The 16,684-nt window shown below is 41.2% G+C and overlaps 1 protein-coding gene across 2 annotated transcripts; it reads right to left on the bottom strand.

Annotated features, from left to right (window-relative positions):
- Positions 1 to 9,248: 9,248 nt before the first annotated feature.
- On the bottom strand, positions 9,249 to 16,241 carry LOC131251322 (uncharacterized). Of its 2 annotated transcripts, XM_058251984.1 has the most exons (4): positions 15,097 to 16,241; positions 14,814 to 14,948; positions 11,074 to 11,305; positions 9,249 to 10,174 (listed from the first exon to the last, which is right to left on the bottom strand). In XM_058251984.1, exons 1-4 carry the CDS (start codon positions 15,916 to 15,918, stop codon positions 9,720 to 9,722), a joined length of 1,644 nt encoding a protein of 547 aa, XP_058107967.1. In that variant the 5' UTR covers positions 15,919 to 16,241; the 3' UTR covers positions 9,249 to 9,719. The 2 variants fall into 2 exon arrangements, with proteins under 2 accessions (XP_058107967.1, XP_058107975.1); XM_058251992.1 differs by lacking the exon at positions 14,814 to 14,948.
- Positions 16,242 to 16,684: the final 443 nt, after the last annotated feature.

Raw genomic sequence — 16,684 nt, 5'->3', positions numbered from 1 at the left:
TACGCCAGATTCCGATCCTGAGATCCTACAAGAAGGAATTTATTTTTATTTTTTTTTGTACATTAAACTTGTAATAAGCATAACCACAAGATTACCCAATTCACAAAGGCAACATCATCATCATATATCCACTAATATAATCATTTGAGTAAAATGCTGAAAGGGAAATACATAAATCGAGAATCAATCTCCAGAAGACCGTTGCATGCTCCAAGCTCAACACTGCTGCAACCTAACATCACCTGCACGCATCTATCGTGCATAAGCTTATAGAAGCTTAGAGGGTGGTGTAAGTGTGTGCACAAGGTAAGTGCCAAGTATTCAGTACAATGCCAAAATCATACAATACCGGAAATAATGGTAATCCATAAATCGTACAATATCGGAATAAGCAGAAATACTAACAAGATCATGAATTATCAGAGTAAGTAAAAATACTGACAAGATTATAAATCATACGATAACAGAGTAAGCGGGAATACTGACAACTCCATGAGTCAATCAATATCAGAATACGCAACACAGATTAGCTATGCAAATGAGGAGTCATAAAGAGTCAAATATCAAATGCCGAGGATGCCATGTAATATACAATTCCTGATGAGTTCATGAATAGCATCGGACGTATCTAAACCATATAAATGCAAAAACACAGTAACCAAAAATACCATATGCCACGGATATAATGCAATATGCGGTGCGAATGGAATGACCATACTGGAGTGTGAAGTTGGGATGATAGTACATAGTATCGAAAGTTATGAGGTCTATCATAAGGGACTTCTATCCAAACCAGTCTCATACCTAAATTTGGATAGTCAGACTCAATGTGGTAAACTCCTGATCTCAGGTTAGTCGCGCGCCCTAACCGAAATCCTAACCATTGCAAAGGTACACATAACAAATAGTTGCGCACCACTAGCCCGAGTGGATAGTGAATGAATGAATGAATGAGTATGCAACTCCTACTCAATAAGTCCACATATCAGTACTGTTCATCTCTAGGATCATCACTAGGATTTAATACACTCCAAATGGCACTACCTCTCTCCCAGCAGCACAGTCCAAGTGAGCGTAAGAAACCTCACTATCTGCCTGACCAATAGTCTGTCAATACCTATCCGGCATGTCGATAGCGGACCATTTACGAGCTAGTCAAACTCAGCCTAGTCATGCCTCCTACCCTCAGGCAGGTAAGGTCACACCCTCTTCCAATTAACCACGACACAGTGGGAGACGCGGCCTCTTGGTATTCGGCACTCGAGCACTCATGTATCCACTTGGTTTCGACATTGGGGCATCCTCTGGTACCAAGAGGGTTTAGGAATTTTCACCATGGGCCATTTATGGCAGCCCGATGCTAGAACAAATTTTCGGTGCCCCGTCTAGCCATCCACGATATGCCTTAGAGGCTACGGCCCTGATGTCGGTAGGGTGTACAGTAATCATAATGCAAGATGCATTAGTCATACAATCCAGTCATGCATCAATCATGCGCATACCGTGTGCTCATGTGAGATAAACTCTGCCTATCAAGGAGTCTCATAACAACCTGCCCAATGACATATGCAATGGTCAACCACATCTCATAACAAACATGCAAATGATGCATATGGGCATGTATCATGATGTTATACTGTCACATACTCATAATCAGTATCAATAACTGACATCGATAATCGGCCTCGACAATGTGGACATTAAACCAACATTGCCCCCAAGGAATGGCCCACATAGAGCCTAACATATAGTGGACCTATGGCCTCACACAAGGACCTAATACACAACACAATGGGCATTACTCAAGGGTCACATATACACAACAGGTGGGCCCTGCTCATGGGCCTCAATTACATGACATGTAGGCCCCACACATAGGTCTCATATGCATCAAATAGGCGACGTATCTGGGCCTCGAATGCATCAAATAGGCCATGCATCATGGGCCTAATACACATCACAATGGGCCTTGCCCATAGGCCACGAATGCATCACAATGGACCTTGCCCATAGGCCTCAAATACATCACAATGGGCGTTAAACACAGACTGAATACACATCACAATGGGCCTCAAGTATGGACCGCATATACATCACATTGGGCCTCAAACACGGGCCGAATGTATATCACAATGGGCCTCAAATATGGGCCGCATATACATCACATTGGGCCTCGACAATCGGAATCGGCCTCGATAATTAACCTCGACAATCGGCCTATACAATCAGCCTCAACAATCAGAATCGGCCTCGATGATCGGAATTGGCAATCGGCCACGACAATCGGAATCGATCAATAATCGACCTTGATAATCGGAATCGGCAATCGGTCATAACAATCGGAATCAGTAATCGGTCACGATAATCAGCCTCGATCACTAATCGGCAATCGGTCACGACAATCGGAATCGATCTATAATCGGAATCGGCAAATTGGTCACGTCAATCGGAAGCGATCGATAATCAAAATCGGTAAATCGGTCACGTCAATCGGAATCGGCAATCAGTCATGATAATCAAAATCGATCGATAATCGGAATTGGCAAATCGGTTACATCAATCAGAATCGACAATCAGTCACGATAATCAGCCTCGATCGCTAATCGGCAATCGGCTATGATAATCGGAATCAATCGATAATCGGCATTGATAGTCAACCTTGGTGGGAGGCAAGGTCCATAGATAGACGGCTGATGATGGACCAATTAAAATCAATGGGGCCCAAGTGTTTGGGTTAACCCGCGAGTGAATGATGAGGAAGGGCCTAACAAGGCCTAAGAGAAGGTCACAATGTGAACGTCCAACCATCATTGCCCATCAATGTGGACCTTTAACCAACATTACTCCCAAGGAATGACGCTCATAGGGTCAATCGCATAATAGGCCCACCGTCTCATACAAGGGTCTAATACACATCATCATAGACCTCGCTTATGGGGCATATACGCATCACATTGGGCCTCACTCATGGGCCAATGTATATAACATCGGGTCGTATCAATGGGTTGAATTAAATGGGCCGAATCAAATGGGCCGGTATAAATGGGCCAAATCAATTGGGCCGATCAAATGGGCCGATACAAATGGGCCAGTATAAATGAGCCAAATTAATTGGGTCGATCAAATGGAATGTTACAAATGGGCCGGTATAAATGGGCTAAATCAATTGGGTCGATCAAATGGGCCAAGTCAAGTGGGCCTCAAAATACATCATATCGGGCCTTATCAAGTGGACCCAAAATACATCACATGGGCTGCATCAATGGGCCGCACTAAAGGGCCTCATACACATCAAGTGGGCTGCATCAATGGGCTGCACTAAAGCGCCTCATACATGGGCTACAAATACATCAAGGTGGGCCTCACAGATGGGCCACAAGTATATCAAAGTGGGCCTTATAGACGGGAGCTTGGATTACATCTAAAATCATTTCAATAGTTGCAAGTCTAACATGCGTATCACTGTACACATCATTCTATGTGGCACATGGCCACTAATGATGATCAGCACTGTCCAAACATTGTCTATGTGAGTCAGCACTATCCAATCATTGACTATAAAAATCAGCACCATTAGAACACTGACCAGCCCATCAGCAACGTCGAAATATTGTCCAGCATTGTCCAAATAATCTAGACGGTGTGGATAAAGCAAATACATCATGGTTGGCCCCACAGCACCATCCAGAGATAGACGGCGTGGTCATAAAATACATTCATCAAGGTAGGACCCTCCATAACATATATTCTCCATCCAAACTGGTCATAAAGTCACAAGATCTGGATTAAGAAGAAAAATAAATTTCATATTTATCCAAAACTTCTGTGACCCAAAAAGGGTTTCAAGGGTAGCCATTCAATCCCACTGTTTGAAGTGTAGTCCACCTGATAGCCAGGGGTGAGTCCCACGGTCCAGCCATCTGGACAGTGTGGATGAGACCCATACCTCATAGTGGAGTCCACCTGATGGAAGGTGTGGATTACAATACATACATCAGTGGGCCCACATAGCTCATGACATCAAAGCAGCAACATTTCTGCTGCGTGGGCCCCACTGTCCAGATAGACATTATATATACATATATATATATATATATGTATATATATATATATATATATAATGCATACATCAAGGTAGAATTCCACCTTCCAGCAGATTGGATGGTGGCGATATATAATACATGCATCTATGTAGGGTCCACATAGATGGACGGTTGGTATAAACACATGCATCATGTGGAGTCCACACATGCATGGGTCCCACGACTGCTATGCAGCATGGATAAAACACATATATATCATGTGTAGCCCACCCAGCACACCTCAGATGGACTGTGTGGCTGTAGAACATGGTGCGGCCCACAGTACTCGGTGACGTCAATGCATCAGTATGTAGGTGGGGTCCACACGTCCTCATGGACGGGTGGTTAGATAAAATACATATATTAACATACGTGGTCCATGCAGATGGACGGTGTGGATCAAACCCATGCCACTTGCTGACGTTAGAATGCCAGTGCACTCAACGGTAATCCCCACTGTCCAGATGGACGGTGGGATAAAATATATACAATCTCATCGCTGCTGGACATCAGCAGCGTCCTCCATTGGACGGTCAGGCATATAAAATGAAGGTGGGTCCACACGTGTGGAACCCACCGGTTATATATACGTGTATATATATATATCATATATGTATATATAATATATTATTATATCATATATATATATATATATAACATTATTTATTTTTATTTTTATCTTTTATATATATATATATATATATATATATATATATATATATATATTATTATTATTATTATTATTATTTTTTAACAAGCCAGCGTCCAACGTCTGCAACTGCTGGACAGCAGTCCAGCAGCAGGATACAGATGGACGGCCCGGATGCTTTTGGTCGTGTGCATCAAGTGGGTCCACGCACACGTGGCCCCCTATTGAACTAAACTGATGTTTTGGTTCTCCTTTCGGTCCGGACCAGTCCAAATGGACAGTAAGGTGAGCCCCACCAACTGGACATCCAGAAAATCATCTGGACGGTCCGGATTGTGGCTGAACACATTAGGTGGGCCACATCATCACCAACCAAAAATAAAATAAAAATGAGAGAGAGAGAGAGAGAGAGAGAGAGAGAGAGATGTGAAGGGGAGGGACCCCGCCACTATGGGCCCCTCTATATAATGTATACATCATGATGGGTCCACATATGCGGGCCCTCAAATCACAAAATCAACAAATAAAAGCACCCACCTTTGGTCATGGACTCTTCGTTCCACCGCTAACATGATCAAGAGCTCCAAGGGAGTGATTTCAACGGTCAAGATGTTCTTAGGATGGTGGAGATAGAAGGTGGGAAGTGGGCCACACATGGCTTCTCATGTGGAGGCTTGGACATTGGAGTCTCGTGGTTTGCTTGAAAAATGAAGAAATGAGGGGGGGAGAGAGAGAGAGAGAGAGAGAGAGAGAGAGAGAGAGAGATGTAAGAGAGAGAGGGAGATGAGTGTGATGGGGAGTGATGGGTGAAAGGTGATAGGTGTACTTGTGTAAGGAGAGAGTTAACTTTATGAGAGAGGTGGTTATACTTGGGGATGGTTGCTTACACTTGACTTGATTTGATTGATTGATGTGACGTTTTGTAAAGATTCTCTTGGAATTGCAGTGCGCGGTATTTTCCTCGAACTGAACGTGGGCCCACATATCCTGACACGGGTATCACCTCGGCGAGTGAGACGCGGCGACGGCACGGCCGCAAGGGTACAAGTCTCGAGTTGAGCCGACTCTAGAATACAAGACACGACTCAAGATCGCGCGCTAACGCCGATAATAGATCGCAGGTCACCGGAATTCGATTGGGAGGACCACGGAGGCATACAGAATGGTACGGGCTATAATACGGGTCTCACAGTAAGTGCTTATACTCAAACACAATTTAGTTGATAAATTTCGTAGTCTTGAAAGGATCGCAAGCTCCCATGAAGATTCTCTTCGACAACTCATGAAGATATATCATTGACTCAATCAAGCATCTCAGGGAAGACTCAATATCTCAAGTCATGAACTTCGTATGAGCTAACCATTAGGTGCTATAACCTTAAATTGACCTTAGGTTAGGTATATTTTTTCATAACGTCTTAATGATCGTCTTTTATGTTAAAATACACTCAAGTTAGGCTAGCTCGACATTTGGTTCGGCCAGCCTAACTGTCTTTAGCTAACCCTATAGGTTTTGGGCAAGTTTACAAATTGAACAAGATTTTCCGTGGCATGTTCGGCCAACCCAACCTTGGGTTCGACTAACTCGACTTATTTGGTCAAGTTTTCAGCAAAGGCATGTTTTCGGATTTTAGGCACATTAGGCCAGCCAAACCTTTTGGTTGGTCAACTAAACTTGGGCTTGGGCCAACCGAAATTTCGAAAGATCTTATCCTGCAAAATCCAAAGATCTGTTGGAATGGAATCGTTCGAATCCAACTAGCCGAACCAACACTCGGGCTAACAGAATTTACAAATCCTTTGGCGATAAATAGAAGGCTTCTCTCATTCTTTTACATAACGAAAGTGAGTGATAAAGTTCATCTTTTCAAGTGAGAAAGTTATGCTCCTCTTAAGCTTTTTGAGTGTAATTCTAATATTTTGTTTTAACTTATTTTAATTCTCTTTCTCAAGTCGCTTTAACTGTTTTTAATAGAGTAATCCAAACTCTAGTTAAGATCTAGAGAATTGAATTTGCAACACCTAGGGCACTTGTTTTATATTGAATACTTTATAGATCCCTATAATATCTTAAGAAGAAGATCACTACATTCATGCTACAGCTACGACTTCGACTCATCAATCGAAGATAAGTACTGATTTACTTTTATTTCAGTTTGGATTTTTTTGAGATAGCCTAAAAATCTCAGCGGGTTTGTTTGTGGTGATTTCGTGAAAATCACAAGTGGGTTCTGTTGTAATAGCCTGTAAAAATTGCAATAACTATATCAGGTTATTAAGGTGATCCTGAGAAAACCTTGAAATACTAAAAGCTAAAATGCGAGTGTAGTAATTTTGGGAGTGGAGTAGGTTTGCGTTTATACACCGAACCACTATAATTTTTTTGTACACTGTGGTGATTGCTTTTATTACTTGTATGGTTATTTTTTGTTTCATTTTCTCTTGTTAAAGTTTGATATTTTGATTTCAAAGACGTCTTGAAATAAGGTTAGCATGCCTAAATCTTTTAGGTGAAGGTTGTCTTATGAACTATTTAATATCAAGAATTCAATGCTCTAAACAATAGAGTTTATTTGATTTATTATTCCATATTATTATTCTGAGCCTCTACTTGTTGTTCGAGGGAGACAAGTCGACCTCCCCGGCTCTAAAACCACTGCATTGGTCCCGCGGACGCAAAGTCAGCCTGAAACTGGAAAGATGAATCCTAACGGCTAGCAAAACTGCTCTGGTGGTGCAAGTTCAGGGGTAGCGGCGGAGGGGGTTGTCTTATTCTTCCCTTTCACCATTGTTGATCTGGGAGAGAGTATGAGAACGACTTTCGATGTCATTCTCATAGACGGCGTCAAACTGTTGATACAGAAATCTGGTTAGTCCTCCCTGGACTGGTGAACCTGCACAAAGAACAAATAAGGAAGACCCTGGCTCGTGTAGGGGAACCTCCGATGCCTAAGTCAGGTATAAAATCTGGGTATCAGTTGAATGAAGAACTTTGGGCTAGAGATTGTGCATACCTCTCACCACTGGGGGTACCCTTATTTATAGATGGGGAGAGGCAGTGGCATAGAGGGCCTTTCCCTGTTTGGCAGGGATAAGTCATAGTGGGATTCGAACTCCTTGTTTGGCGGGAGGATCTTTCTGGAACATTGGTTAGAATCCCGAGTAGATTCATATTGGAGTCAGTCTCCTGGATCTTTGACTGAGATTGTGGATAGATGCAGTTGGGGTCAGGTCAGATCCAATAGACGGTGGGTCTTGCCGACTTGGGGCGTGCTGACCTGAGATGTGCCGACCTGGGGCACGCCGACCTGAGCAGTTGTTCTCTCAATGCGTGGTTGACCAGACTATTTCGACCTAGTGTAGAGAGAGACCGAGCTTGACCTTTCTCTACACTTGGTCAAGGATATGAGGGTTAGACCATTTGGTCGCGCCTGCTGCTATTTGAAGCATTGACCTGGCTTGCATTAGTTGGTCGGCCCACTTTTTCCATAACAATATTTATTATAACTAAGAAGTAATCTTCAAAGTATAATATATTGATGCAAATGAATTATATTAAGTTTTAAATAAAATTGTCATTAAATAGCAATAATTTCACTATATATCTCGAAAAATTAAAAATTGCCAATATTATTTATTCAATTTTCTTCAAAATTATTGCAAGTTCTTTAAAATCTCAGCCATCCAAAATCATATCGTTTCCTTGTGATGGAAGCCCAGTTTGCTATGCATCTAGACAGTGCATGATTTAGAACCATGTTTATATAAAATCCTATTGTTTCCTTGTACAAATTTGTATGGGAAGAAAAGAATCTAGCCTATCCTTTTTTCTTTTTCTTTTTCTCCCCCCCCCCCCCCCCCCCCCCAAATTCAAGTACTTCTTGCTTCGAATTAAGGATCAGAATGTTGGAACAAACTTCGGCGACAATAGTATTGAATTTGACAATTTGATTTCCCTCCTAGAAAGAAACTAGTTAGTTAAAAGCCCCCCAGTTTGGAATACCCTACTTGCAGACCTTAAGCCGTTTCTCCATAAGAGCATAGAAACAGTATTTCTTGTCATCATTGCATCTTTATCCTAGCTATTTGGGGTTGGCTTTATGAATCTTATTTGGCCAGTCAATCCTCTCTAAAGACCCTGTCCTCAGTAAGCAAGCCTTCTTGCCTTCTCCCACCTCAATCCATAAGTCCTTTTAGGGCCTGTTAGGACAGTGAATTACGATAATATTGTAACATAAAAGCACTATCATTATGATTTTGCACTATTTGTTTAAAAATGTAATTTAACAGTTAAATGTAAATATAATAAGAAATAAGAAATTCGTAATCATTACAAACTCATAATACATTGTAGTAAAAATCTTCTATCCAAACAAACAGGAAATAAGCACATTTTTTTTTTTATTGATTTGACATCTTAATATCTTAATAATATAAAAGTATTATCATCGCACTTTTACTTCGCCTATTCAAACATGAGAATTTTTGGTCTAATTACCTATTTACCAAGAAATATATATTATAATTTATAATCATTGTACTTTAACAATTCACAACAATCATAATTTATTGTCCAAACAGGCCCAATAAGTCTTTCTTTCATTCTAATTTCAAACCTAGCAACTCTCTAAACCCATGCTCCCCACCTCAAAAGGCTAGGACTCTTATTGGGGAGATATTTAGGGGGCTAAGACAAATGGTCCAGCAGCAAACTATGGGTGGTTCCAGAAAGAATAAGGTGCATTTCCTTGCCTTGAGGATGCTACAAGTGCGTTTTTGTAAACTAAGAAAATGTACTTGTCATTGTTTGAGAAGGTAAGATATATGCATCCCTGGAGAGACACAATCTCCCACACATATACATCACATGCAGCTGTTTTCATTTCTCTAGCTAACTCTAATCTCCCCTGTCATTAGACTCCCCGTGAATAAATAAACAAATAAACAAAATCATGTGAAAAAAAAAAAAAAAAAGATATTCCACCCCACTAGAGGCTGCTTGATTGTATGAGATCATCCGAGAACTCTCTGATCAAGAACCCAAATATGGCGAGCTCTACATCTTCTGCTATTTCCTGTACCTCCTCACGATTCCTCATCCACTCATCGTTCACTCTTCTAAAGTCCATCTCCAACATCAAGTCGATGCTATTCGACTTGGTGTAGTAATTCCAAGACTCGATCATGACGTCGGACGGAATTCTCCAGAGACAGTGGCATGTGTTCGGCCGGAGTAGAGTTTCTCTGACTATTCTTTCATTATCAAGCAGTACTCGTAACCCTTCTACACTGTCTTCGTTGTGATACTCTTCTTCTTCTTCTTCTTCTTCTTCTTCTTCTTCTTCTTCTTCTTCTTCAGCAAGTATCTTTTCTAATTCAAGGGGATCTAACTCTGCTAGTCTCTCGAACCTTCGGATATTGTTTAATAACTGTTGTTTAGCTCCTGTAGCAAAAGGAAAATGAATATTCATATATAAGCAAAAATGGAACTATCACAAGCATGTAGAAAATTTATTTGCTCATTGACACTGGACATTGGGAAAAATAGTCCATGCTTCAAATATAAGTTATGAGATGGAAATCCAGAAGCTCAATCAATGAAATGATCTAAACTAACCTAAATTTCATTCTTAAAATAAAACACCCCTTGAACTTGTAACCTTTTCCACAGCCAAATCAAACTCAATATCGTGTAAATAATTTTTATTTTTTATTTTATTTTTTATTTTATTTTTATTTTATTTTTTTAAAAAAAAAAAAGAAAAGAAAAAAAGAAAAAAGAAGATTGCTAAAAATGGCAATTCTCTTCTTAGATTTTGGAATGATCATTACTAATAACTTGCATAAATTGCATCATCAATGTGGTTTTAGATGCCCAGTATTGAGGAATGACCAATGAAAGTGGGGTCATTTTAACTTGTAACGACGAATGAACACCATTTGCAATTCATGGATGGAACATGACCAATGATCTCCTTAATCGGATTACAACCTTTTCAATTCATGGCCCACAAGTAGATGGTCAACAAGAGAAATATAGAGCACATACCCTGCGGCCACATTCACTAGACACGGTATACACGTGAATCAATCCAAGCACACATTAATCCATTAAGGATTTGAGCATAGACCTAAAATCATGCTAATGGGATGATCCATCAAGTTGAATTTGGACCACTAGTTCTTGGGAAATGCCCAAGTGGGCCCACTATCCTATGTCCTAGCTCAATGCATTTCCATCCGGCTTTCGTGGTGGATATATGAATAAGCGTGGTCTACAATACCATAGAAAGATGGGCAAGCGCAAACAGTCAAACAATTAAGTAACAGACTGAAACGTACTTAGTATTGCGGCGAAGTTGTGTTCGAAGCATCCTTCATCCTCTCCATCTGCTTGTTTTTCTTCTGGCTCTTGAGTGTCAACGTCATCTTCAAAGGGAGGGTCCAACACTGAAACAGGACTGAACTGTTCCTTCTCTTCTTCTTCTTCTTCTTCCTCTCCTTGATACTCTTTATTAGTCCCGAGGATGCCAATGTGCCCATCATGCTGCTCGCCACTTGTTTGCGGAAACATCTGCCATTACATAACATGAGAAATTCAAATTAACTTCAATGTTTCAGATAATCATATTTAATTAGTATAGTTAAATTATTATTTATTTAATATATGTTCGTTATGACTGAAAACCAAAATCCAGTAAGGTTGTCCCTACCTTGTCACTATGCTAATGTACATGGGCCAAACTGGACCTGCTTATGACCATGGTAGACCACTGGACATGAGGCCCGCCAGTGATTGTCTATTGTCCCAGTATCATCCCAACCCAGGTTATCACAGAAATCAAATAGGGCATGCAAAATAGATGGTAAGACCATTCTCTCACCCTAGCCGTCCATTTTTTAAGCCATGAATTTTCATACCTCTGATGAACAATCATTTTTAATTTTGAGTCATATCCAATTTGCGACCATTCTTCCTATCCAACGGTCTTTATTAAGTATAGGTTGGACCACGTGGTCTTTATTACCATCAGAATTTTTCACAAAATCTCATTGGCAAGACAGCATGGAGAAGCCCAAATCGACAGGAAATGGATCCAGTGCTCTCAAAGGTCAGAAATTTTTTGTACCATATATATGTGCCACATGCGCATGATTGTTCGGACCAAGCATGCATCTCCCTAGCTTGTGATTGACCATAGTTCAAAACTCGACAACTCAACTCGATTTTAATGTTTTGTTGGGTTGACACACACACATATATATATACCACTTCTTGTGAGAACATTTTGAAAACTCATTTTTAGTGATATGAGTCAAAAATCTATAGTCTAGGTGATGTAGCACCCCATGAAACTGTTAGGGCTCAACTTTTACCTTGATCCAAAACACTGATGGGCCATGGCAAAAGGAAATAGTTTTGATTTGTCTCTCTTTCATAATGGCCCACCATAGTTTTAGATCATTGTGTGCTGATCACATGGATGGTTCGGATTTTAGGCGCATATCATTGTAAATGAGTTTTAAAAAAGTTTTCATGAAAACTTGAGAACTAGTAGCTGAGCATTCCTCTCCGTATATAGTGAAGAAAATACATGATTATCATGCATGGGGTGCTAGTTAAAGACTCATATACTCCCACACACGTGCACATGCAAATATGACACGTGATTGTGACCTGAGCTTAGGTTGGAAATAATGCTCATATCTTCTGCCTAAAAATCAAACAATTTCACTCTTTCCATGTAGAGGCAAATCAAATTAATCGGTTAATAAGCTTTTCCTTTCTTTTTATTTTCATTTTTTTCTCTAGCAATTATGAGCTTCTATACCTGTAGGAATTTCTTCGCACACGTGGAAGCAGCACACGTGTGCATTATCCAAGCCTCCCATCATGATGATCCACATGAAATAAATTATTTAAAAGGTCAGGCTGATCTGACCATCAGATGGCCAAACGTTGAATCCAGAACGTTGGTCAAGTGCTATTAAATGCATACACGCGTGGCCCACCTGATGAGCATATAGACTTGATTATGAAGCAATCACAAAGGCCCATCTGATGACCGGCACGGATATCTCGAAAGTGTGCCACTTTCCCACGGATAAGATCGGACGCGGTCCAGGGTAAGGGGAACGGATTGGCCACTCCCCCTGGCACCAGCCATGTGGCTGGTGGTCGGTGATCTTTGGCCCCACCATGATTTATCTATTTCATCCATTCCGTTCATCCATTTTTAAAGATCATTTTAGGGCTTTATCCCAAAAATTAGAGGGACATAAATCTCAGATGGACTATACTACAAGAAAACAATAGTGATTGGATATCCATCATTTAAATCCTACTAAGGCCCACTGTACTGTTTATTTTACATCCAATCTGTTGATTAGGTCATAAAGACCCAGATGAAGGGAAGAAAAAAAAAAAAAAAAAAAAAGATCAGCTTGATCCAATACTTTTATGGGCCCCAAAAAGTTTTTAATGGTTGACATTCATTCAACACTTTTTCCTATAATGTGTTCCAGTTGAGATTGGGATATATCTCATTTTTGGTATAATACCTTAAAATGATCTAGAAAAATAGATGGACGGCATTGATGAAACACATACATCATTGTGGGGCGCACAGAGCACCGACCACCAGCCATTGGCCGGTGGCAGGGGGAGTAGCCAATCCGTTTCCCAGTGTAAGAGTCTCTCAAGTCAGCCGACGTAGAATCTACCAGAAACAGACAAAAAAACGTTTTGTCGTTTTTTCTGATATAATACAAACAGAAAACAAACCCTGCCGACCAAATACGTAATTAAAAAAAAACAAAAAACAAAATGTCCATAGTCCGACGTAAATGACAGAAATACCCTAAAATACCCGGTGCTGACTCATCCCCACAAGGGTATTACCGTCATCTACTTGGCTATGAGAAGGAATCACCGACACCGTCGGCAACTGCTCGCATACTGACACCTCAAAAGACAAACACCCCGGTAAACTTGCCAATGCAAGCTACCATGGAAGGGCATCTTCGTCATTTTTCCAAATTACTTATTCTCCTCACACGTGGCACTCATCTACGGCTATCCGAAACATCCAATTTGTAGGTCACATTGTGGATGGAGCAAACCACCAAAATTATAGTCATCAAACAATCCTGACCATCTAATTGATGGCTATCTAATGGATGGTTAACAATAAAGAGTGAGTGGTCCAACTCCAAATTCACACGTGTTGTACATCAGGCTCCTCACTCATAAGGCGAGCAACGCTCGTAAGCTATAACTAGACCATTTAGCAAAGTTTTGTAAACCCATCCATCCACTGATGGGGCCGCAAGTGGCCCACCTTAAAAGCATCCAAGCTACTTCATGGTGGATCCTGTTCTGTTTGGCACGTGCACTACGTGTAAAGGGGCACGTGGGATTGCCTAAGAAACGGGATAGAGATTGCACGCCAGGGGACATGACGAGAATACCCTAATTTTAATATCAAATTGTCGATACTGAAAGGGCACAGCCGCACAGGTACCGAGGGGTATATCCGTAATAAAGACAAAAATACCATGCTATCCACAAAACGAGGGAAGCATCCAGGCTAATTAAATAACAAAATAACAATCAGCCACAAAAATAAGACTCGGATTGCTGTGGACCCCATAATATGTATGTTCTTTTAATCTATGCCATCCATCCATTTTACAAGCTCATTTTAGGGTATTGGCTCTAAAATAATGCAGTTCCAAATTTCAGTTGAACCACACCACAGGAAATAGCAGTGATTCTACCCTCATCATTAAAAACTTCTTTAACGGCCACAAAAGTTTCAGATCAAGCTAAAATTGGTGTTTTTCCTTCATCCATCTGACCTGATCATCAGGCTGGATGGACATGAACATTACAGTAGGCCTTAAGAGGTTTTTAAGGGTGGTCGTTCAATCACAACAGTTTCCTATAGTGTGGTCCACCTGCAATTTGGATCTGCTTCCTTTTTTAGTTTACGCCACAAAATATGGGGGGAAAAATGGATGGATGGCATGGATAAAACACATACGTTATGGTGGGCCCACAACAACGACCAGTACACGACCTTGGCACTAGAGAGTTCACTGCCGAATCCGACTCCACAACAATAACCTCCGCAGATGGCCGAGCCATTGCATAGTCTCCCATAGAAGGGTATTTCCGTCATTTCAGTGTTTATCGGCGTGTTTTGCAAGATTGGCTGCGAGCAAGGAAAGATAACCGACCAAAATACCCAACTTACTAAAAGAAAATTACGATATGGCCCATATGACGGAATAAAGTATCAATTGCAGCATGGAAGGTTATTCCCGTCATTTCGACTTCGAAGAACAGGGTATAAATCGTACCTCATTTAGCTGTCGACCGGGAGATGTAGCCGGCGACCCGAATTCAGGCGTACGGAGGCCGGAATCAGGCACACATTCCAGGTCCTGGAATCTAAAAGGGCTCAAGCAATATCCCTTTGCGCATGGCCGGGAATCTCCCTCCCTTTCTCCTCCAAATACTGTCTCTTCGAAATCCTCTGTTCTGCAGCTGGAGCTCTCAAAATCCACTGATTTCTCGTCCAAATCATCCAACCCATCGCTCCGTTCGCAAGAACACAAAAAACCCAACTCCGGAATCTCCTTTCCTTCCAGACCCACCTCCAGTTTTGCGTCCTTTGGGGCTCTCTCCTCTGCAAATCTCTGTAAATCCTCAATTGAATCCCATTGCAAGCCGTCATAACAGATTTCTTGTTTTTGGTTTTTACCCTGGACGATTCTCTTCAAAATCGATCCAAAGAATCCAAACCCGCGGCTTTTCGGCTTCTTTAAGGAAGAACATTGCTTCTGAATCCGCAGAGCTGATTCGAGAAGCAGAGCTGCGGTTATTGAAGGGACATTTACGAGAAGGGTATTTGAATTCCGGCGAGGGCTTTTTGGGAAATCGAAAAGTGGGGATTTTGTGCGGTCGGAATCGCAGGAGGGAAAAAAGCAGGGGTTTTTGCGGAAATTACAGGAAAAGGTGGGGGTTTGGGAGATGGGTTTTCGTTTTCTGAGGTGGAGGTGGTGGTGGGTGATTTGGGTAGCGGATTTTTTCAAGTGGTAGCGTCGTTCGTTGATGTAGTGCTTGAGAACGAAGGGCTCTTGTTCTTCTTTCAAGAGCTCTTGGAGATGTTTTCTCGCCATTGGGCGAGCTGGAAGATAGATAGCAACGAGAATTCGGTAGGGAATAAATAAATAATTTGGATTTTGGATTCCTCTAATACATTTGGCTGTAGGTTGTGCGTGTTTTTGAGAGAGAGAGAGAGAGAGAGAGAGAGAGAGAGGAGCTCTAAATCGATTCCAAATACATGAAAAGTTGAAAAGATTTCAGGAGAGAGAGAGAGAGAGAGAGAGAGAGAGAGAGCTCTAAATCGATTCCAAATACATGAAAAGTTGAAGAGATTTCAACTGAGAGAGAGAGGAGACTTCCTTCTGAAACTTCGTTCACGGTTTCAAGATATAGAGATTAAAAATCGATTTTCTCTCTATAGAGTCTGTAGAAGCCTCTCCGTTGGCTGTTTGTAGCGACACTGCAACGAAATAGACAGGGTACGGTCGGATAGGGAGGCGGATTTCCTGCGAAAGCCTTTCGCAGGAAGTTCCTCCAGGTGTGGCTCACTGTCATATTTGTGAGAAATCCTCTCCGTCAATCCGTTTTTTGAGTTCATTTTAGGATGTGAGGCAAAAAATGAACCCTATCCAATGCTCAAGTGGGCCGAAAAGTGATAATTGAACGTTTACAGTTGAAATATTCGTGGGGCCAAAAAGTTTTGAATCATGATATTATTTGTGTTTTCAGTTCATCCAAGTACAAACGATGTTATTAACAGTATGGATGGTATTTAAACATCACTGCCGAACCTAGGGAGATTTCAACGGTCGAAATTTCCCTAACTACCTTTTCCTTTAG

This window comes from Magnolia sinica, chromosome 1 (assembly GCF_029962835.1).
Source record: "Magnolia sinica isolate HGM2019 chromosome 1, MsV1, whole genome shotgun sequence".
Taxonomy (NCBI): domain Eukaryota; kingdom Viridiplantae; phylum Streptophyta; class Magnoliopsida; order Magnoliales; family Magnoliaceae; genus Magnolia; species Magnolia sinica.
The sequence above is the reverse complement of the archived record's forward strand: the minus strand, read 5'-3'. Positions and strand labels throughout refer to the sequence as shown.